Source organism: Phocoena phocoena, chromosome 12, assembly GCF_963924675.1.
Source record: "Phocoena phocoena chromosome 12, mPhoPho1.1, whole genome shotgun sequence".
Classification (NCBI taxonomy): Eukaryota; Metazoa; Chordata; class Mammalia; order Artiodactyla; family Phocoenidae; genus Phocoena; species Phocoena phocoena.
Window position 1 is genome coordinate 32,060,284 of NC_089230.1, and position 21,604 is coordinate 32,081,887.

The 21,604-nt window shown below is 42.3% G+C and overlaps 1 protein-coding gene across 1 annotated transcript in view; it reads left to right on the top strand.

The window, feature by feature from the left end:
* The first annotated feature begins 2,593 nt into the window (after positions 1-2,593).
* Positions 2,594-21,604, top strand: part of SAMD3 (sterile alpha motif domain containing 3) — a 43,843-nt gene continuing 24,832 nt past the window's right edge. Inside the window, exons 1-4 of the mRNA XM_065889026.1 lie at positions 2,594-2,684; positions 3,358-3,540; positions 6,419-6,530; positions 21,350-21,535. Of these exons, the coding sequence (XP_065745098.1) occupies positions 2,606-2,684; positions 3,358-3,540; positions 6,419-6,530; positions 21,350-21,535 (560 nt within the window). The 5' untranslated portion in view covers positions 2,594-2,605. The remainder of the gene's footprint in view (positions 2,685-3,357; positions 3,541-6,418; positions 6,531-21,349; positions 21,536-21,604) is intronic.

Genomic DNA, 21,604 nt, shown 5'->3' on the forward strand with positions numbered 1-21,604 from the left:
TCATGAGGTCGCGTTTACGACGGCCATCCTGGTAAGTCCAGCCTGGATCGGTGCCAGGTACGGCAGTCGCTCCGACAGGCATGGAGTTGTCGGTAAGGTGAACCTGATCTGCATGGTTTCGGGCAGCAGTTTGAATTCTTTCCCTCTCGTCAGGGGTCAGAGTAGAAGATAGGATCACAAAGATATCGTGCCAGGTTAGGTCGTAAGTTTGAGAGAGGTAGCGAAATTCTTTGATGTAGCGGGAAGAGTCGGCAGAAAAGGAGCCTAATCGCTTTTCTATTTCAGAGAGATCTTGGAGGGAAAAGAGAACATGAACTCTAACTAATCCTTCCGCTCCTGCTACCTCCCTCGGAGGGCAGAGGAGATTTGCATCTTGGGAGTCGTGAGAGCGTGTAAGTGCACTAATAGGAGAAGCAAGGGGTGTGGGAGGAGAAACCGTTGACGGAGGCGGGGGAGCGGTGGGAAGGGCCGGAGCGGGTTCGGGAGAAGGAGTGACCGCTTCATTGTAGGGTGGAGGTTGGAGAGGAGCTCTGGAGGGGGGAGAGGCGAGAGATTCGGGTGGGTCGGCTAGTGGAGAGGGGTCATCGTCAAAGGAAACTAGGGGCTTCGATGTAGGAAATGTCTGTTTGGCAAGAAGGATCTGGGAAGTGGAACAATGGACGCAGAGGGAAGGGCGGGAGCGTAAATGCCAGAAGGCCTGGACATAGGGGACCTCGAACCATTTGCCCGTCCTGCGGCAGTAATTATCTAGATCACGGAGGATGTTAAAATCAAAAGTCCCTTCAGGAGGCCATTTGGATTGATTGTCTAGAGGATATTGTGGCCAGGCCTCAGTGGAATAGAATATGAGCCGTCGGCGACGGAGATCTTGGGAGAAACCGAGGGCTGTAAAATTGGCTAGGAGACACCCCAGGGGCGTCTTAGGATCTGGTTTCGATTGTGAGGTTCCCATGACCCCCAGTCTGTCTCTGAGTGAATGGAGAGCGAGAGAGGCGTCCCTGGTCTCAGTCTCCAATTCACGGCAGGTCGGAGAGCGGTCAGGCGATTGGGACGTCTCCACAGTTGCCCGAGGTCCGGAGAGAGGACGGAGGAGTCCCTGACGCGGCCGCGATTAGGGACAGGGAGTCCGGTGGGCAGGGACTCTGGGGGTCGGAGGGAACGAGGGAAGGGGACTTACCCCGTTTTCTGCCGGATCGGGTGGATGAGTAGAGGTTCCCTGGTTGTCTCCTGGGGGAGGGGAGGAGCGGCCCGCGCGGTAACCCGCGGGGCTTGGTACCCCTCCTGGGTTTCGGCACCAAATGTAAGTAACGGCACCAAGAAACGGAGGAGAGCTTAAACAAGCTTTATTTGGGAACGCTCCCGGGCGAGGTTCACTGGCCCGAAAGAAAGGGGCCAGAGAAGTCGCGCCCGGGCGAGGGTGTGGGCAGAATTTATAGGGGAAGAAGGGAAAGGGGTGTGGTGAATCTGGGAGGGCGCAGGGTATTCCTTATTTGGTGGTCTCTTCGGGTATCGTGGCAATATCCGGTGCAGGTTGCATCAGTCTTGGGACCGTTAGTCCCGCCCCTCAAAAGGCGGGAAGGCTGGGCCGGGTGGAAAGTCCCCAGGTCAGTTCCTGGACCTGGGTGGTCCGGAAAGTCTCCAGGTCAGTTTCTGGAACTGGGTGGTCCGGAAATTCTCCAGGTCAGTTTCTGGAACTGGGTGGTCCGGAAAGTTTCGGTCTGATGCAACCTGTGAGGCTGATTGCGTTGCCGTGCCTCGGGCCAGTTGGCCTTACATATACTAGTTGCTTTGTATACTTCTAGTATCTTTGTATACTTCTTTCACTTACAGTTATTGACATACTGAATTGTCTTCACATTTTGAATCTACCGACTAATGTTTTTAATCAACTTGTTAGTTTGTACTAGTTATTTTACCAATCATAATGGTGTTCAATAAAGTTCTAGAACTGAATAGAATATGTAAGAATATTATTGAAAGGAAGGAGAGAGACAGATTCTCCTGAGATTTGGCTTCTACTTCCTAAGCTTGTTAAAGCAAAGCAATCAGAAGCAGCGTCAAACTGTCTCTCCTCCATGGGGAGGAGCAAGGGTTTCACCAGTCTTGGTTTACTAAGTATCTCTGTCAGGCTTTTATCTGATCCTTCCTCCCTTCCTCCCCTGCCCACCCCTCTTGTAAATGTCAACAACTTCCTGATGAGCCTGGTAGAGGTGAATTTCACACCTTCCTTTTCTTTGTGAAGAAACTTGGGTGTTAACGGTACAGGATTGGGTACCATTGGATGACTCTGTGGCTGTCTGTGAGTAAAGCTGAGGGATGCCGGTGGAAAAAAAGTAGGAGAAGGTGAAGAAATTTGAGAAATGAGACCAGGAAATAGGTTCAAATTGGTCTTATCTTTAAAAAGAGTGTTTGTTTTATTAGCAACTTTTAAATGTGTATTGGGAAAAGAATAATTTTAAAGACGCTTAGTATTGAGAGTCTCAAAGAGTCTGGCAAAGAAAGGGCTGAGATTAGAGAGCTGATTGGTAAAAATAAAGAAATAAATAGAACAGTCAGAAAGAAAAACTGAAGACTCCTGTTTTTATTCTATTTACAGGCTACAGCAATGGAAACTTGGTCAGTTGATCAGGTCTGCAGTTGGTTGGTGGAGAAAAACTTAGGAGAGCTAGTTCATAGGTTTCAAGGTGAGTTGTTTGCACTTTCAAAAATGTTAATTGAGCAGCCTAGATATTGAGTGTCCTGTGTTATTGATTTTTTTTTTTTCCTAATGCATGTGAACATTGATGTGGAGTTGCTGCAGTGGGAAACTCATTTCTCTACTGACTGTAGCAGAGTTTGCATTTGACCTGGTATCCACGAGAGAATCTAGTATTTCAAAAAGATCTCAAATAAGATAAATCTTGAGTAACTTAAAATCATATTTGATATATGCATTTGCTACTGCTTTTGTCTATAAATATGCAGCTTGTGCATTTTTTGTGCAGTTTTGCGTAGTGTTGGATTTACAAGTATGGAATGTTACCTGGTAGGTACCATGAAGAATACTTTTCCGAAAATATTTTTTCCTTATCAAAACAGCGTCTGCTAGAAAGAATCGGGAGAGGGGAGGCATTAATGTGGAAGTAAAAAGTTTTTATTGTGACTCTAGGTTGTGGTACTTTCTTAGGAGCAAACATGTATTTGGAATTATGCAATATTAGTGTTCTATTTTTGTCAAAAACAGATAATTTTATAACTGCAAAGCACAAGTTTAGATGCATCTTTTAATACCGGAGGTAATTCTGCCTGCGCAGAGTGCTGTGTTTTACAGTGCTTTACCCAGCAGACAGGTAGAGACATTTTTTTTCTTTTTCCCAGAGGAAGAAGTAAGTGGGGCCGCTCTTCTAGCGCTTAATGATCGGATGGTTCAGCAACTAGTAAAGAAAGTTGGGCACCAGGCTGTTCTAATGGATTTAATTAAAAAATATAAGCAGAAGAGTCAAGAACTGATGTCCCCTGGAGAAACAGCCCCAGTCACGCAAGCAGAAGCACCGCCAGAGTAAGTGTTCAGGAATGGCTTTATTTTTGCTGTGCTTTCCTGATGATGGCTGTAGCGTGACATCTGGGGTTTAAACCTCTTTGAAAATTGTGGCCATTTGCAGATTGTGTGTACAGTGTAACTTTTTGCAAAGTTTTATGAGTCAAGATACTTTTATTTTTAAATGCACCAGTTTTTTAAACACTGACTCCGTTTGTTAAGGAAGACCTGTAAGCCCAGAGTTCCTACATAGAAAGCTCTATAACAAGCAGTTAAAATATACATATAACACCAGCAGAAATGAACTCCTGCAGCTTAGGTCTTAAAATTAGTGTTTGAGAAAGGCATCTTTTTCTGCTCCTTTGCTTTTCCCAAGGCTATTTGTGTATTTACTTATTTGCCAAGGATTCCTTATAGTAACTAATTTATATTCTCCTCTAGAGGCCTTCATAATATAATTTGCTAAAGACTCTTGCTGCAATGGATTTTTTAATTTCTCAAGAGTATTCTTGGAGTACTGAATGCTATGATAGCATCCCACAAAAGTCATGTAGAAAAATTTGTGGTGGCTTTGAGGTTGTGATGTTTCTGTTTGTTTGTTATCACTGACTTCTGCAATAGAAAGGAATGATAACAGGAATTATAAAATTAAAAATTGCACTTTGCCATTCTATGCCCCAGGATCACCTCCGGCCTTCTGTTTTGGTTTTTCCGTATTTGAGACTTTTTGCAAGGTTTCTAAGTTTAAATAATTACTGCAGACCAATTATTAATTTTTAAAGTAAGATTATGATGTTTGGTGAAATTCATTCTAAGTTTTTACTTCAAGTTTTTCAGGTTCTATCTGTCAAACTATATATTTCTGTCTTGCTCTTTTATAAGCAATACAATGTTAGAGTGACCCCGGCTTAAGTAATTTGACTTCTAGAATATTTGGATATTTGGGACAAGGAGGGGGATAGGTAGACTTGAAGGAATGGTCCATAGTTGGTCTGGAGATTCTCTACCACTTGATTTATTTGAAGGATTTCTTCTAAACATTGTTTTGACATATCTATGTAAAAGATATGTGACTTTTGTTGAAGTGCACATTGTATGCTTTTACTCCTTTCCAGCAAAGGGAGGGTGTAAACCTCAAATAGAGCTCAAAGTAATTTCCCAGCATTCTTGGATGAGTTGGACTTTTGAGCTGGAAGTTCTCCTCAGTTGACTGGAATCTTGATATTGCCTTTGGCAGAGCTTGGAAGAAAACAGACACCCTTGTTTCCACTGCAAATCAGTTTTTTATAATGTTTTCTAGTAAATGAGAACTAACTGGACTGCCAGGAAACCCGGGCATCATTCCTAGTTCCACCACTGACTTGGATTGATCATGTTAAATGTTGACACTCCTGTTGCTTCATCTGTAGGTTGTGAAAAGTAATACAATACTTAACTCCATGTTAATTCACACTGATTTTAGGAGTATCACAGTCTTTGAGAAAACCTCTCCTCCTTCTCCCAGACCAAAATAGTCTTTTGCTAAATATTAAGCTTTGTTAACCTGGTGAAGAAAGCCATTTTCAAATGTAACCAAGACTTGGAACACTGGTTTTCCAGGGACCGAGTGGGGACTTTTCACCCAGTAAATAGTTGACTCTAAGGTTTGTGTTGTCTTGCATTCAAATTAAATTATTCTGGTGCAAAACCACAATTGCAGGTGGGTTTATAGGTTATAGTTTGTTAAAATGTTTATTGGCTATATTTGCTTATTGTCAAATATATAGTCACTTGACAAATATATTGTCCTATGGGAATCATGATAATAGAAAAAGGTATGAGAATATGCTATTTATTTAATATGCTACTTAATTAAACCCTTTTAGGAAGTGCTTAATAAAGATAGGAAACTTGGCGTAGTAAAAAGAACCCTGAAGCTAGGTATTAAAACACTTGATTTTCCCTGTTCTGATATTAGCTACTCATCTAAACTTGGAGATTTGCTTGACTTTTCTTAGTTTTAACTGTAAAATGAAGTGAGTAGAATAAATGATGCTTAAGACTCCTCCTTCTAAATGGTTTATAAAATGGCATTCTAGATCACAGATTGCAGATGGGTTTCAACTTGCATGTAAATTTCATTTAATGGCTAATGGCTGCCTGGTGTGTTATTTTGAAAAAAACTTTACAGGCCACATCTGGACAGGATATTTGGCATCCTATTCAGACTTAGGCAAATGATAGGAATATGTAATAGGTAGGAGTATCTGCAGTTGCTTTTTGGTGTCGTTCTTGTTGAAGCTGGTAGAAAAATCACTGGACAGGAAGTTGGAAAGTTGGAAGTTGGAAAACTGAGCTCAACTGGTGCCGCTACTGAGTAGCTTGCAGTGGTGAGCAAGTTGTTTTCCTTTCAGGGCTTTAGTCGTATCACTTAGAAAATGAGGGTGTTAGTGAAGTGTGGTTCAAAGATCATGAAATTTTACAGATAATAAAAGGTCCCCCAAAATGACAGGGAATAGAGAAAGGATCTGACATAGAGTTCATTTTTTTCTTTTTTTTTTTTTGCCAAATAAGAATATTAACCAATAAAAGTACATTCTGTCATCACTATTATTTCATAAAGGAAAGGATCATCATAACACCATTTATAAATGTGATGGATTGGTAAAAACAGCACTGTGAACTGGCATTGTCTCTCTCCTGGCATGTATGAGCTGAGTGAGATGACCTCAGAGGATTTCTCTTTCAGTTCTCTTAGTCAGGACTCTAAAGTGGAGCTTAAAAGTGGACACACACACACAAAAGTGGACACAGATCATAGTGTTTCTATGGGCTGACTCCTACTCTCTGTGAGAGCCACTGTGAGAGCAGTAGTTGTGACCCCTGTTGAATAGCCCCTGACCCACCTTTTCTTTCTTGGTGACAGGGATGAACAGTCCTCCAGTCCAGCCAGTCGTGGGGAGCAGATGCCATCTTTCTATCCAGTTGAAAACCATAATAATCATCTGATTGACCAAAGAGTACTGAAACAGAGGTGGGATTGACAACTTCTAAACATTTGAAATCCAAATGATAATAGTTGCCTTTATTTTTACGAGGTTTCGTGTGTTTAAATGTATTTCTGAGTGGAAGCTATTTGTTTTTCTGGAAGTGATTTTTGTAAATCAAGTGATGAAGATATTTGGTAAGAGATGAAGGTTAAACTTTTTGATCTTCACATTGAAAAAGTAAAGTTTTGAGATGATATCATGCATCTTTCAATTACACGTTGTTAAGGAAAAAGATGATTTCTCTGCCCTACACTGTCCAGAGTGATTGGCAGTAGCCACAAAGATGGAATTGATTCAGTACATAGTGTCCTATAGAATATGCCTTTTGTGGAGTCTTTGTTTCGGATTTGAGTTTTGTAGTTGGTGTCTTAACTCGACGGCTCCTGATGGAAGCACTGCTTTGGTAAACATTTCCTCATATTCCTACACTGGGATTTTGGGCTGTAGTATTTCAATATACGGGCTATGCTGGAACAGAGGAAAACTATAGACCTAGAGAACCAGACCCAGAAATGTAGTGCTCAGACAAAGTTCTGAGGGGACTGTAGGTAAGATACGGTCCGAGAGTCATGGCGGCCTGTACAGCATTTTCCAGCCACCTGGCCTGTACAGTTCACGCATCACTCGTGATACCTATTGTTTGCAGCAGCTGATGAGCAAATGCTTTTTGTTAAATGTACTGTCACTGAAAGAGATGTCAGCTGGCGTAGAAGAATAGTCAGGCAGCAGTCAAGCCAGGGTGTGGTCCTTTATAGTTTTTACAAGCCCTTTATATTATCATCTCGTTTAGCCCACACAGAAGTCCTGCAAGGTGGGCATTATTCTCTCTTATGTGAATGAGTTAAACTGAGATTTAGAGAAGTCAGGGGGCCTCTAGCTAGGTTTCCCAAATGGGCTGTTCTCACCTCAGCACAGAATCTACCGCCATCGGTGCGGGAGCTCAGGGGGCCAAAGGCAGCAGCAGCCTCAGCCCCTGGCTGCCTGCCCCCAGAGGCCCCGTGAGTGCAGGAAACACTGCACCTTTGATCAGGAGCTCTTGCAAATGGGCTTCAGCTCTGGGCGTCCTCTCTGTTCTCTTTCTCTCTCCACCACCTTCATCCTCGCACTCTCACCCCCGGGCTCAAAGTCTCCAGCTGCCCAAGATGTCCCAGCGTTAGGGTCCATCTTCCTCCGTGCCGTTGGTTCCCATTTGGGGTGGTGAGCAAGGAGGTAGAGGGCGATGTCCTACGTGGTCTTCCTGGTCTGAACTATGGTTCAGAAGATGTAAATACATTTCAATGGTGGCTTCATTCACCTCCTTTCTACTCATGAGTGCTTGTTGGTCCCGAGTGCTGTCTTTGATGTGGATCCAGGTGTGCAGAGTCAGCCACGCGTCCTCAGCGACCCCTTCAGGAAGCTGCCATGCAGCCGGGCCTTCTCTGACTGTCCTGCAGAGACAGGAGGAGTGATGATTCGCCCCAGTGGTCCAACCCTAAGACCGCTGTGAATCAGTATCCAAACAGCAGAACAGGAATCATGAACACAGCGCATGCCTCATGGTGCTTCTGTGAGGACCATTACCTAAAAACAGATAAGACCTGCTCGGTGCTGAGCACGGAGGAGGCACCTGGAAAGCACTCAGTGTACCGCCATCTACACTGCACTCCTCCAGGCAGTAATCCCACTTGCCTGAGGACTTCCTTCCTCTCCCTACTTGCTGCCTGTGGGAAATGAGGATGCCACCTTCTACAAGTTCTCTAGGTCGTTTCTCTTCCTCAGCCCTCTGATGGTATTCCATTCTCATGTGGTCCTGCGATGCTGGCCAGGCAGGGTTATTATTCCCCTTTTTTTCACGAGGCTGATCAAAGACACAGCCTGTGCTTCAGGGTAGTTCTCATTCTTTATAGTGTCTGGCATGGAAAAAAAACAGAATTGGGTTAGAAACGGAGAGAAATAAGAGGGTTTGGAAACCAGAGCCAATACTCTGGGATCTTTCTTCTAATCATAAAGTCTCTCCTAATCTGTATGACCACCTCTACCCATCACTGTCCACAAGCACCGCAGAGTTAAACATGTCCAGAAATGAGCTCATGTCCCTTGCCTTAGCATATATATATAGGTGTAAGAAATACAAATGTACTCAAACCCAGTGCCCTGGGTACAGAAGCACTGGGGCTAGAAAGCCGGGGCTGAAGCTGTCCCTCCCTCTCATGGATCCACATGATGGCTGTCTCCGTCTCTCTTCTGCCTTCCTCATCTGTTTCAGTCCCTTGCTTCTTCCTGTGAGGATGGGTTATCCTACTACTCATGGCTGCTCTGCCCCATTCAGACTGGCTGGCCATAGCACTGCCTCCAGAGGAAGTTCTCCCTGAAAACAGTACAGGTCGTTCCAGCCGACAGACTCAGCCTTTCAGTGTTGCTTAGTTCAGCATCTGGGGAAGAGGAGCTGAGGGGTCTGTTGTGGATCAGATGTCCCCTCCTGGGCAATCAGCTATGTGTGGGCAGATGAGGACAAGGCAGGGGAACCTGTTTTAAATATTTTCACTCTGGTCCTGCCCTTTGTCCAGGGCTGCGGAATGGAGCGGGACAGAAGATTCTCTCCCTTCCCAAGTCCTATCTCACACAGTGGCTCCATCATCCAGCCGTGTGAGTTAAAAATCACTGGAGTCGAGCTTCCCTGGTGGCGCAGTGGTTGAGAGTCCGCCTACCGATGCAGGGGACACGGGTTCGTGCCCCGGTCCGGGAAGATCCCACATGTCGCAGAGCGGCTGGGCCCATGAGCCATGTGGCCGCTGAGCCTGCGCGTCCGGAGCCTGTGCTCCGCAACGGGAGAGGCCACAACAGTGAGAGGCCCGCGTACCACACACACACACACAAAATCACTGGAGCCACCCTTGATCCCCTCCTCCTGCCCTTCTGCCTAGGGTGCTATTCATTCAACAGGTGTTGATTAAGAGCCTATTGCATGGCTCCTGGGTCAGGCTGTGTTGTTCCCTTCCCTTCCCTACCTGCTCATTTTTGAAGACTGCGCAAAATCCCTCTTTTGGAAGGAAGCCCCTCCATTGATATTCCAGGTCAGGCAAGGAGCCCTTCTATCCTCTACGTTTCTCTTGCTTCCCTTGTAAAACTAGATAATGGGAGTGATCACTTTAAAGTTTGTATTCCTTCCTTAGCAGCACCTCCTGGGCAAAGACCATACCCTTCTGTCCTTGTAAACACAGCATTTGGCATAGTTCCTGACACACAGGGGCTAAATAGGAGTTTTTAATTGAAATGAAGATGCACGCTCCAATGAAAGACTGAATGTATCTTCATGGGACAGGATAAATATTTGAATAGCATCAATTTCTTTTTAGACCTTTTTGATACAATTCCTGCTGAATATGCTAATTTTTTTTAACAGAATTAAACTCCAGGAGTTTATGCTCCACTTACACATAACAGGCTAGAAAGCTGATGCTTGGCTACTGCTTGCACGAGGCAGGGAGGGATGGTGGACCAAGTGCCAGCTTTGGGGTCTCACACACCTGGGTGGGAATCCCGACTCTTCACTTTTCTCCAGGTGGTCTCTGAACAATGTGTGATGGGGACACCCACCTGCTCGTGAGATGACAATTAAGGTACCTGGCAGCTGTTACCACACCATACAAGGTGGCCGTCATCATTCTCGTGATATTTTTTCCCATGTTCCCTAAAATGAACATGTGTTTTCCATCCAGATTATTTGCAGACAAGAAGTCAAAGAAGGCTCTAGAGGCAGGACATTCACGTGACTTTGGCCCTTGAAAAGATGTGTGTGTCCCAGTGGATGAATTCCAAGTCCCAAGCAAACACTAGGGTGCTGTGACACAGTGCTGTTTTCTTTGGTGATAGGTGATCCCGTGCTCTTTACCGAATTGCTTAAATGCCCTTTCTTGATGGAAGGCTTATAAGGTCCCATCCTCAACATGTGTTGGCGATCCTTTAGAAAGACTTTCTTTCCATGCTATTCTTCGTTTTTCCTCTACACTATTTGAAACTGTTTGCTTCCCTTTTAGTACCTAGTAAGGCATGAAATCAGATAAACAGGTGGAGGTTTCCTAAATGTCACTTTAAAAACACTTGGCTTGAACTTTAAATATATGCATGCAGATATTTTGCTTCAGCCTTTGGGTGTAATTATAAATTAGTCACAGTTTCACTCATATTTAAAAATTATTTTAACGATGATATTTTTCTGGGTCTGGCTACTGCTATAAGATGTTGTAGAGTGATCTTACCTACCCGGCTATGCTCAGAAGGGAGAATGTCAGTGGGTCCGCACTTAATGTATTGTTTGTAGTCACTGCCACACACACAGCTCAGATAAGGGGCAGCATGTCGTAACAAAGGGAGGTTCAGTGAATTGCACCAAAGACAACGTAGGTGATAAATTGTCACATTTAGATGCTGAATCCCAGGTCAGTGAAACAACAAGGATCCCTCAGAGTGAAGTGCAGGATCCACATCTCCTACCCCACAGGTGTATAGAACACCCCATACCTAGGGTTTGTGTGTTTGGAAGTGTTATATTGTAACTCTAGTCCTTGATTGGAGATTCCCAGTGTACATTAACATAGTAAATGCTATGAGGAGTCCTACAGTAAGAAAACCCCTTTCACTCTGTCTGGCCCAGAATTCTTTCTTTGTGTAACAACTATTAGCATTACAGGAAACACCTTAGGAAATACTGACTTAAAGCTGTCTTACGTAAGTCAGGATTCATTCATTCATTCATTCCGTAGTAGATACTTACTGAGTGCTTACTCTGTGCCAGGCACTGGTAGACACAGAGGGTACAGGGGTGAGCAGAGCAGACCAAGCCTCCCAGCTCACGGAGTTCACGTTCTAATCGTGGGGGGAATAACAAATACATATGATATTACATTGTAAATATGTTCAAGTGCTATGAAGGCCAATAATGCCAAGAAAAAAGGGGGGGGATAGAGAGTGATCAGTGTGTGTATGTGCATATGTGTGTGTTAGCTACAGGAGGGTTCTATTTCAGACGGGGTTTTCAGTTAAGTCCTTCAACTTTGACTAAGTAATGCTTGAGCAGAGACCCAAATGAAACGAGCTGGAACCGAAATTTCCTTCAGTGGAAGATACCTGTGGACTCAGCCAAACAGGAATTACAAAATCAGGGACAGCTGGACTGACATGACTGATAAATAACCCTCTGACTGCTGCCCATTCCCATTAGATCTAATGGGACGTCTTCGGAGAGATCAAAATAAGCTGGATTTCTAGTCTCTTTTTCCCTTTCGTTCAGTCCAAAAGTTACTAAATATATCCCATGAGCTAGGTATTATATAGACAGTGGGTGAAGCGGGGTCAATTTTATCCTTGCCTAGGGGAACTCAGAGTCTGACACGAAAGATACATAAGTTAATAACTGCAATATTGAGAAAGAGATGCAGACATAGATATGCACAGGGTACAGAAAAAGCACAGAAGAAGGATAAATAAGACTTTCAGGGAAGTGAATATGGAGAAGGCCCCTGGGGGAAGTCTGCACAAAAACTGAGGGAGGATTTTGAAACATGATTAGAATTTCATCTGAAGGAAGATGGAGCAAGATAAGCAAAGGATATTCACAGCAAAGCAAACAGCATGTGCAAAGGTACAGGCACCTAAAACGGAATAGGGCATTCTATTTGGAATAAGTATTTTTGGAATGTGAGAGACAGAGGCAGAGGAAATGGACTTTCTGGGAATGATGAGAGGTGCTGTTAGGGAGGTAAGGAACCTCTGTGCTGTGTCAATGGACAAGACAGTGCTTTTTAACCGTGACTGTACATTAGATTCTCCTGGAGGACTTAAACAAAATATAGCAGGGCCCTAGACCAGTGTTCCTCAAACTCAAAGGTAATTAAAGGCCACCCAGGAATCTTATTAAAGTGCAGGTTCTAATTTAGTAGGTCGGGGTGGGCCTCAAGATTCAGCATTTCTAACAGACCCCCTAAGAAATGCCAGGCTGTCCTAGGACTACCCTGTGTAGTAGTAGCAAGTCATTTCTGGAGGTGTACAATAGACTGGATGCTTGTGTCCCTCCAAAATTCATATGTTGAAACCCTAATCCCAATATGATGGTATTTGGAGGGAGAGGACTTCCGGGAGGTAATTAGGTCATGAAAGTGGACCCCTCACGGATGGGATTAGTGTCATTATAAGAAGAGTCCAGAAAGCTAGCTAGCTCTCTTTCTGGCACATGAGGACACAGCAAGAAGACAGCCTTCTGTAAACCTGGAAGAGGGCATTTATCAAGAACCCAGCTTTGCTGTCACCCTCATCTGGAACATCCAGCCTCCATAATTGTGGGAAATTAATGTTTATGGTTTAAGCCGCCCAGTTTAATGGTAATCTGGTATAAATCAAGTTACTTGAATCCTTACAAATAGGAAACTTTTATTTTTATGATGCTACATAGTGGAGGAACTGGCAAGCCACAGCACATAAAACCAGCACTCTGGGCCAGATTTGAGAAGTGAATTTTACACCTCCATCTCCGTTTAGAAGATGCTCTGAGGATGTATGCTGTTCACTGTGAGGTCAGGATTCAAAATCTAGTAGTATACAGGTGGATTATAAAAAGCTGCCCTAGATCCATTCAACCCTGAACTACCAGGTTTTGATAAATCCGAACTACAACATAGTAGTACTCAACCATTTTGCAACAATTGTGGAGGTAGTGTCTCATTACTTTTTCTTTTGTATGAATGAGGAATTAAAGAGGGACTCAGACATGATAGCTCCATGAGATCTGTTTTTGTGACTGTCATGCTAATAAGTGTAAATCTTGAGGGTAAAGGCCAGAAGTTTCTGGGTCTTTGTCCATCTCTCAATACCAAGAAGAATTGGGGAATAGGAAGAAATAAAAGATTTATGTATTTTATGCTTCTTTGCTTGATTAGTCAGGGCCCCAAAAGTTCCTGGGGTCTTGAATCTTGCACTGGCAAGCAAGGACCGGGAGGGTTTGAGAGGTTTGAGAGGATGCCTGATGCCATCCACATCTTTACCTCTACTTTGTGCCTGATTATGTGTTCACACATGCCTTTCAGAAACTAAATTCTTCTGGAAGTCTCAATGATTAAATAGCAGCTGTGATAGCCCAGAGCTGTAAAACATAAATTAAAAGCAATCATCAAAATGCTGAGAATGTGGAGCAAACATGTTCTGAAGTAGTGGTCGTTACCATCAGTTGCAGCAAGAAAGCAGCATTTCCTTCCTGGTCCTTGCGTGTCTTGCAGTGACATTGTTCACTATTTTCAGAGATGGCGTCTCACCTTGCTCATTGGCATGTATCTCTTTATTGGACTTTTCAGAACTTCTTTACTTTGTTTCCTTAGCAGTGGAAAGGCTTGCCTAGGTAAAGTAAAGCCGGTAATTCTCAGAGTACTGGCATCAGAACACAGAAGCAATATTTCTGTTTAACTTTGTAGTTTGGTGAAATTTGGTCCCTCTTTTGAAGATATGTATGATGAGGTCCTTTTCTGTCCTATGGTAAGATGATAGCAGGTTCTTTAAACAAATGTCTAAGCCTCCTCTAGCTTGCTTTCTCTTCTTCTATGTTCCAAAAACACTGAAACTTTTAGATGTTGCTGGGGTTACATGACATTTAGTTCCAGAGTTGATAATATAAAAACTGGGCTTCCCAATATATACCATTTTCAGTGTATAAAGTCTGCAAGCTTGGGTGTGGAAAAGAATAAAATGAATGTAGGCTTGTGGAACACAGTCTTTCAGTTAGGTCCCTGGAGAGCATGGTATTTGTCACTGCTTTCTCTTCCGGTGGTGGGAGTACTACTGCTGATGGTAGTGGTACTTTAGATGTGAAGACTCAGACCAGTAACAAGAAAGGCTGTTCTTCACAGCAAAGTCCTCACTTGTCTCTTGCCCTTCTTCCTTGAGGACCAGAAAGCAATACCATTTTACAAGACTAGAAAAGCATCACAATCCCTCAAGGTAGCAGATTATCTCCAAGCTGGGGCCGCTGGAACAAGGTGTCATTTGTTACCGAAATTCTAGGAAAGCAGGCATGATTCATAACGACTCCAAAAGTCAACCAGAAGTCAGTTGAGTGTGATGTGAACTCTGCCCTTTGTTCTGTAAAGAATCCACATGCGATGCACCTGAAGCCTGGTGAGAAACTGAGAAAACTTCTTTGGGACGTTCTTTTCGGTGGTGTTTGATCATTTTGTAATTCTCAACAGCCACAATCTAATTCCTAGGTACGCTTTGTATATACAGAGGACTCTACTCCAATCCCCAGATCTGCCTCTCTTGCATTTGGGTCCCACTGGTTTTCATATCTCAAACTTGTAGACTTAGTGATGTGACACTTCAATTTCATGTATGAAAACACAAGTTTATGGAAGTAATGTCTGCCTTTGTTTATCTGTCATAGAATGTTACATTTAATGTTTTATATCTCTCTCAAATGTTCCTAAAACTTCCTACAACATTTTTGTTAACAAACTGTTCCACTCAACAATGACATAGGGAAATTGAAACAGATAAGGAGCCAAGACATAAGATGACTACTCACAGGGCCAGTGTTGGACCGGGCCACGTGGGAGATTCAGACAAGAAAGACCACCCAAGAGGCAGGAGAGTGGGGAAGAGAATCCACCTGGGGAGAGGGCTAAGACGAGCCTAGAAGATTGAGGGAAACTTTTTCTTTTGATAAGTCTGGCCAATGGTTTATCAATTTTGTTTATCGTCTCAAAGAACGAGTTTTCAGTTTGTTTCTTTCATTTCTTTTTCATTTATTTCTGATCTGATCTTTATGATTTCTTTCCTTCTGCTAACTTTGGGATTTTTTTGTTCTTATTTCTCTAATTGCTTTAGGTGTAAGGTTAGGTTGTTTATTTGAGGTGTTTATTGTTTCTTGAGGTAGGATTGTATTGTTATAAACTTCCCTCTTAGAACTGCTTTTGCTGCATCCCATAAGTCACATCCCAAACATGGTCATCGTGTTTTCATTGTCCTTTGTTTCTAGGTATTTTTTGATTTCCTCTTTGATTTCTTCAGTGATCTCTTGGTTATTTAGTAGTGTATTGTTTAGTCTCCATGTATTTGTAGTTTTTTGCAGTTTTTTTCCTTTAATTGATATCTAGTCTCATAGCGTTGTGGTTGGAAAAGATGATTGATATGATTTCAATTTTCTTAAATGTACCAAGGCTTGATTTGTGACCCAAGATGTGACCTATCCTGGAAAATGTTCCGTGAACACTTGAGAAGAAAGTGTATTCTGTTGTTTTTGGATGGAATGTCATATAATTATCAATTAAGTCCATCTTCTTTAATGTGTCATTTAAAGCTTGTGTTTCCTTTTTTATTTTCATCTTGGATGATCTGTCCATTGGTGAAAGTGGGGTGTTAAAGTCCTCTACTATTATTGTGTAACTGTCAGTTTCCCCTTTTATGGCTGTTAGCATTTGCCTTATGTACTGAGGTGCTCCTATGTTGGGTGCATAAATATTGACAATTGTTATATCTTCCTCTTGATCCCTTGATCATCATGTAGTGTCCTTCTTTGTCTCTTATAATAGTCTTTACTTTAAAGTCTATTTTGTCTGATATGAGAATTGCTACTCCAGCTTTCTTTTGATTTCCATTTGCATGGAATATCTTTTTCCATCCCCTCCCTTTCAGTCTGTATGTGTCCCTAGGTGCGAAGTGGGTCTCTTGTAGACAGCATATGTACGGGTCTTGTTTTTGTGTCCATTCGGCCAGTCTGTGTCTTTTCATTGGAACATTTAATCCATTTACGTTTAAGTTAATTCTCGATATATATGTTCCTATTACCATTTTCTTGTTTTGGGTTTGTTATTGTAGGTCTTTTCCTTCTCTTGTGTTTCTGGCCTGGAGAAATTCCTTTAGCATTATGTTGTAAAGCTGGTTTGGTGGTGCTGAATTCTCTTAACTTTCGCTTGTCTGTAAAGCTTTTGATTTCTCCATCAAATCTGAATGAGATCCTTGCTGGGCAGAGTAATCTTGGTTGTAGGTTTTTATGTTTCATCACTTTAAATAGGTCCTGCCACTCCCTTCTGGCTTGCAGAGCTTCTGCTGAGAGATCAGCTGTTAACCTTATGGGGATTCCCTTGTATGGTATTTGTTGTTTTTCCCTTGCTGCTTTCAATATTTTTCTTTGTATTTAATTTTTGATAGTTTGATTAATATGTGTCTTGTCTTGTTTCTCTTTGGGTTTATCCTGTATGGTACTCTCTGTGCTTCCTGGACTTGATTGACAATTTCCTTTCCCATGTTAGGGAGGTTTTCGACTATAATCTCTTCAAATATTTTCTCAGACCCTTTCTTTTACTCTTCTTCTGAGACCCCTATAATTCAAATGTTGGTGCATTTAATGTTGTCCCAGAGTCTCAGAGACTGTCCTCCATTCTTTTTCTTCTTTTTTCTTTATTCTTCACCCTGGCAGTTATTTCCACCATTTTATCTTCCACCTCACTTATGCATTCTTCTGTCTCAGTTATTGTGTTATTGATACCTTCTAGAGTATTTTTAATTTCAGTAATTGTGTTGTTCCTCACTGTTTGCTCTTTAGTTGTTCTAGATCCTTGTTAAATGTTTCCTGTATTTTCTCCACTCTGTTTCCATGATTTTGGATCATCTTTATTATCATTACTCTGAATTCTTTTGCAGGTAGGTTGCCTATTTCGTCTTCATTTATTTGGTCTTGTAGGTTTTTACCTTGCTCCTTCATCTGTTACAAATTTTTTTGTCATTTCATTTTTTTTTTTTTTGATGGGTGGTACTGTATTCCTTTCTACTGCTTGTTTGGCCTGAGACGTCCAGCACTGGAGTTTGCAGGCAGTTGGATAGAGCCAGGTCTTGGTGCTGAGATGAGGACCTCCATGAGGCCTCACTCTGATATTCCCTGGGGTCTGAGTTTCTCTGTTAGTCCAGCAGTTTGGACTCGGAGCTCCCACCACAGGAGCTCGGGCCCAACCTCTGGCCTGGGAACCAAGATCCTGCAAGCTTCCTGGCATGGTTAAAAAAAAAGAAAAAAAAGGAAGAATGAAAGAAAAGAAGGACCAGTGCAATATCAAAGAATAAAAATAAAATAAAATTAGAAAGATAAAAGATATATCAGGAAAAATAAAACTGTAATTGCAACAAGGTAAAATAAAACCACAACAGAAAAAAGGAAAAAAATAAAAATAAAAAAGGTGTGTGTGTGGGGGTGGGGAACAAGCCAAAAGGAGAGATCACTAACAAAGTAAAAAGAATAAAATAAAATTAGAAAAACAAGAGATTTATTAGGAAAAATAAAAAAAGTATCAACAACAATGAATCAACAAGGTAAAACAGAACCCCAGTCTAAAAGAAGAAAAAATAAAGAAAAAAATAAAACCTTGGCTATGGGTGGGGAATTTAAGCAGGGGGTGGGGTTTAAGGTGGGGCGGGACCTAGGCAGGTTGGGGGTGACCTTTGAGTGTGGGGCCAGGCCTCTGCTTAGGACCTGTTCAGAATGGGAGGGGAGAGGCAGTGCATGGAAAGGAGGGCCTCTGGAGTGTGGAGTTCTGAGTTTGGAGGTAGGGCCCTGGGTGAGGGTGTGTGGGTGGGGTTTAGACCCAACAGGCTCCCCGGAGCCTAAGTGGACAGGGAAAGCGCTGGCCCCATTCCTTTCCATTTCTTCACACGCCTCCCCCACAGTCTCCACCAGGGTCTCCCCTGTCGACCCTGGACCCCTAACCATGGGTGGGTTCCGCTGGGTGTAGGAACTCCTCCCCTCCCCCAGCCAGCCCTCAGGGTGCCAGTCCTGGAGGTCCGGCCTTTAATTTTGCTCCCCCTTCCCTCCCTCCCATTCCCTTAGGACCCATGTGGCTGGAGGGAGTCTAGGTGGGCAGAGGATCAGGCTTGGGATCTTAGCAGGTTCCTGGGGGTCCAAGTGGGCAGGGGAAACCTGGCCATGCTCCCTTTTGATCCTCTGCCCTCCCAGTGGTTCCCGAATTTCCCCCTGCAGGCATGGGATCCCTTCCCCTCCCCCAGCCGCCCCTCAGGGGCACTAGTCCAATCCCGCCTCCACTTCTCCTCCTCCTGCACTCCCCCCACGCCCCACATCCTACCCGGACACTGGGGGTTCCTCCCATCCCTTTAGGTGTCTGTGGTCCCCCACTGGTGCCTGGTAGGTGCCCTAGTTGTGAGGAGACACGAATTCCACGTCCTCCTAGTATGCTGTCTTGACTCCACTCAGTCAATGAGCTTTTTCATGAGAACCTCCACCTCGTAATTTTTTAAAATTAGCACATACTGCAGTAATAATACTATTAATTATCATATGTGTCAGCTTAACCTTATTGTAAGTTTTATTTTATTACAAATATGAACTCTACATACATACTGAGTGTTTAGTGCAATAGACTCTGATTAGTTAGACTGGGATCAATCCTAGCCATTAACATGTTTTAAAAGCTCTCCAGATGATTGTACTGTGTACCCAGGGTTGAGATCCACTGGATTAAAGATCTTTGTTCTGTGGTGGTATCTTGTTGAAGGGCACTGGTTCTGAGGTAGGAACAGAAATATCAGCATCCTCTTAGTCTGGGAATTTTTTCTGCTCTGTGCACTTACTTTAAGCTGACTTCTAGGGTGTTCTGCCCAACTCTACCTAAATAAAGATATGAATAATCTTAACCTCACAGTAAAGTTTTTAAAATCCAGTGCAAATATTGTTTTATGGATGGAAAGTGATTGTGCCTGCAGTTATCTGCACCTAAATTAGAGTGTATTTTTAATTTCTGGTTCTAGTATCCTGTGTAATACTAGTTTTGACTTGTATTAGTTAGCATAGCTTGTATTCTTTTCACTCCCCAAATATCTTGTTAAATTGTTTTAATGTAAAGAAAATGAAAATTTGATGCCCCTGATTTTGTCTAATTAGGAGCAAGATGGACTGTCTGGCTTTGATAGAGCTTGTATGTGTCTAGTTACATTCTAGGTATTTGACAGAAATAAGACCATGCTATATAGTACCTACCCTGATGTTGAAAAGACATACAGAAAAAATATATAGAACAAGAAGGTAAAAATTGCCTCCAGCCTTATTTTATAGCATTGGAATGTGGAAGTTATCCATTGATGTGGTACTAAACAAGACATGGCAACCTCACAAGTCTAAAGGGGTCATGCAGCTAAATTAGCTTGAAACTCCTGAGGAAAAGGAGATAGATGTTAAAATCTGGTACTGAAACCAAGTTTAACACCTGCACAGTTGAGCACCTTTCAAAAATCTTGGGAAGGCACAAAATACAGCAAACAAAACTTGCCATTACCTTACACCCTCGGTTTAAGTAGATATGGGAGAGATCATGGGAGAAAGAAATAATAGAATAGAATAGGAAAGGAAATAGGGATTGTAGAAGAGTTTTTGCCACCTAGTACACCCCCAATAAATATTGGTTGAGTAAATGAATGAAATGAGAGAGGAACACTGGAAAATAATTTGGGCTGAGGCAAAAATTTCTTCTGGGAACGGCCTGTTGCTGTACTGAAGCCAGCGTTGAAATTATCGGTGTGCTCATTTAGCCAGGACATATTTTCATCGCTGATGCAGTTATTGCCAAAGAGGGAAAAAAGGAGAAAGCTTATCATGAAAAGAGAGGAGAGTTCTTTCTCCTCTTTTCTTTATTCCCCATGTTTCATTATACCTCTTGCATTCTTACAAAATATGACCTAAAATTCTAAAGGAAACCTGGCCTTTCGAAGCTCATCTGAATTTTATTTGGACTACTAAGGCTTCCACGCCTGTACCAGAAAATTAACCTGCTTAAGTTAACTTAGGAAATGTTTCTTTGTCTTCTGCTTGGTTTGCCTCTATTACTTCAGCTCCATTCCAATCAATCCTATTAGTGAAATGGATTAAAAGCTATCTATTGTCTCTGGTAACTTGCTTGGAAATTTTACTTTTTATACACTGGATCAATCACTAACTTTAAGGTTTTAAAGTGGTTCTGATATTTAATTTTATAAAAAACCTTATTGAGGTATAATTTTCATAACATAAAATTCACCCATTAAAGTATACAGCTCAGTTAATTTTAGCAGATTATGCGGGTGTGCAGCCATTGTCACAATCCATTTTGGAATGCTTTCGTCACCCTAAAAATTCCCTGGTGTCCTTTTTTCAGTCAATCTTCACTCCATTCCCAGCCCCAGGCAACCATGGATTGCAAAATGATCTGCTTTCTGTAGCTATCATTTTCTATAGCCTTTTGTAGCAACTTATTCTGAATGGATCAGAATATCTGATACTTATTTTAAATTTAGAGACCAAGTTTACCTTATTAAAATAGCCAAGAACAACTAAATTAAGTGACTCTTGTATTTCACTACAAACAGAAGCCAAATAAGTTAATTAGAAGAATTTTCTGAATCAGGTGCTAAGACTTTATCGTATGCCTCATTTGCTTTGCTGAATTGCAGTTTACTCTCTTTTAGATACCTTGTTTAGTTTTGAGCTATGCATTACATAGTAACTCTTCAAGATATATGGATCAATGTTCTTTTCAACTTCAGACTTTATTCTATAGTCTATACTGTTATGACATTTTTCTCCAGGATGACAAGTATTCGTGTGTGTGCAAAGGGAAAGAAAACAGAGATACCCGATGAGGCCTCGAACATTTGCAGGTAGATGATTGGATGGAAGATGGATTGATGACTTCCATATATTTAGGTCTTAAGAAAGTGGTTTCTATCATAAGTTCTCAGGGTGTAGAGAATTAATAAGTTGCATATATTTGAAGCAGAATTTCACTCTTTGTGTGTTTTTATTTAACAGAAGGAATGTGAAACAGGTTCTAACAGGGAATAAAGCCTTACAATGGACTAAGTCCTATGTTTTACCAGAGTTTCCTTATGATGTCAAATGCATGTTAGCAGAACAGAAGTGTCCTGATCACAGCATGAGGATACGGATTATTGAGTTTCTCCAGGCTGACATGACGAAGTATCTGGAAGGCTCGCTGTGAGTAATAACAGGGCAGACTTGCTGCTTCGGTAGAGGGTGTGTTTTCAGAGTAGACTTGAATTCCTT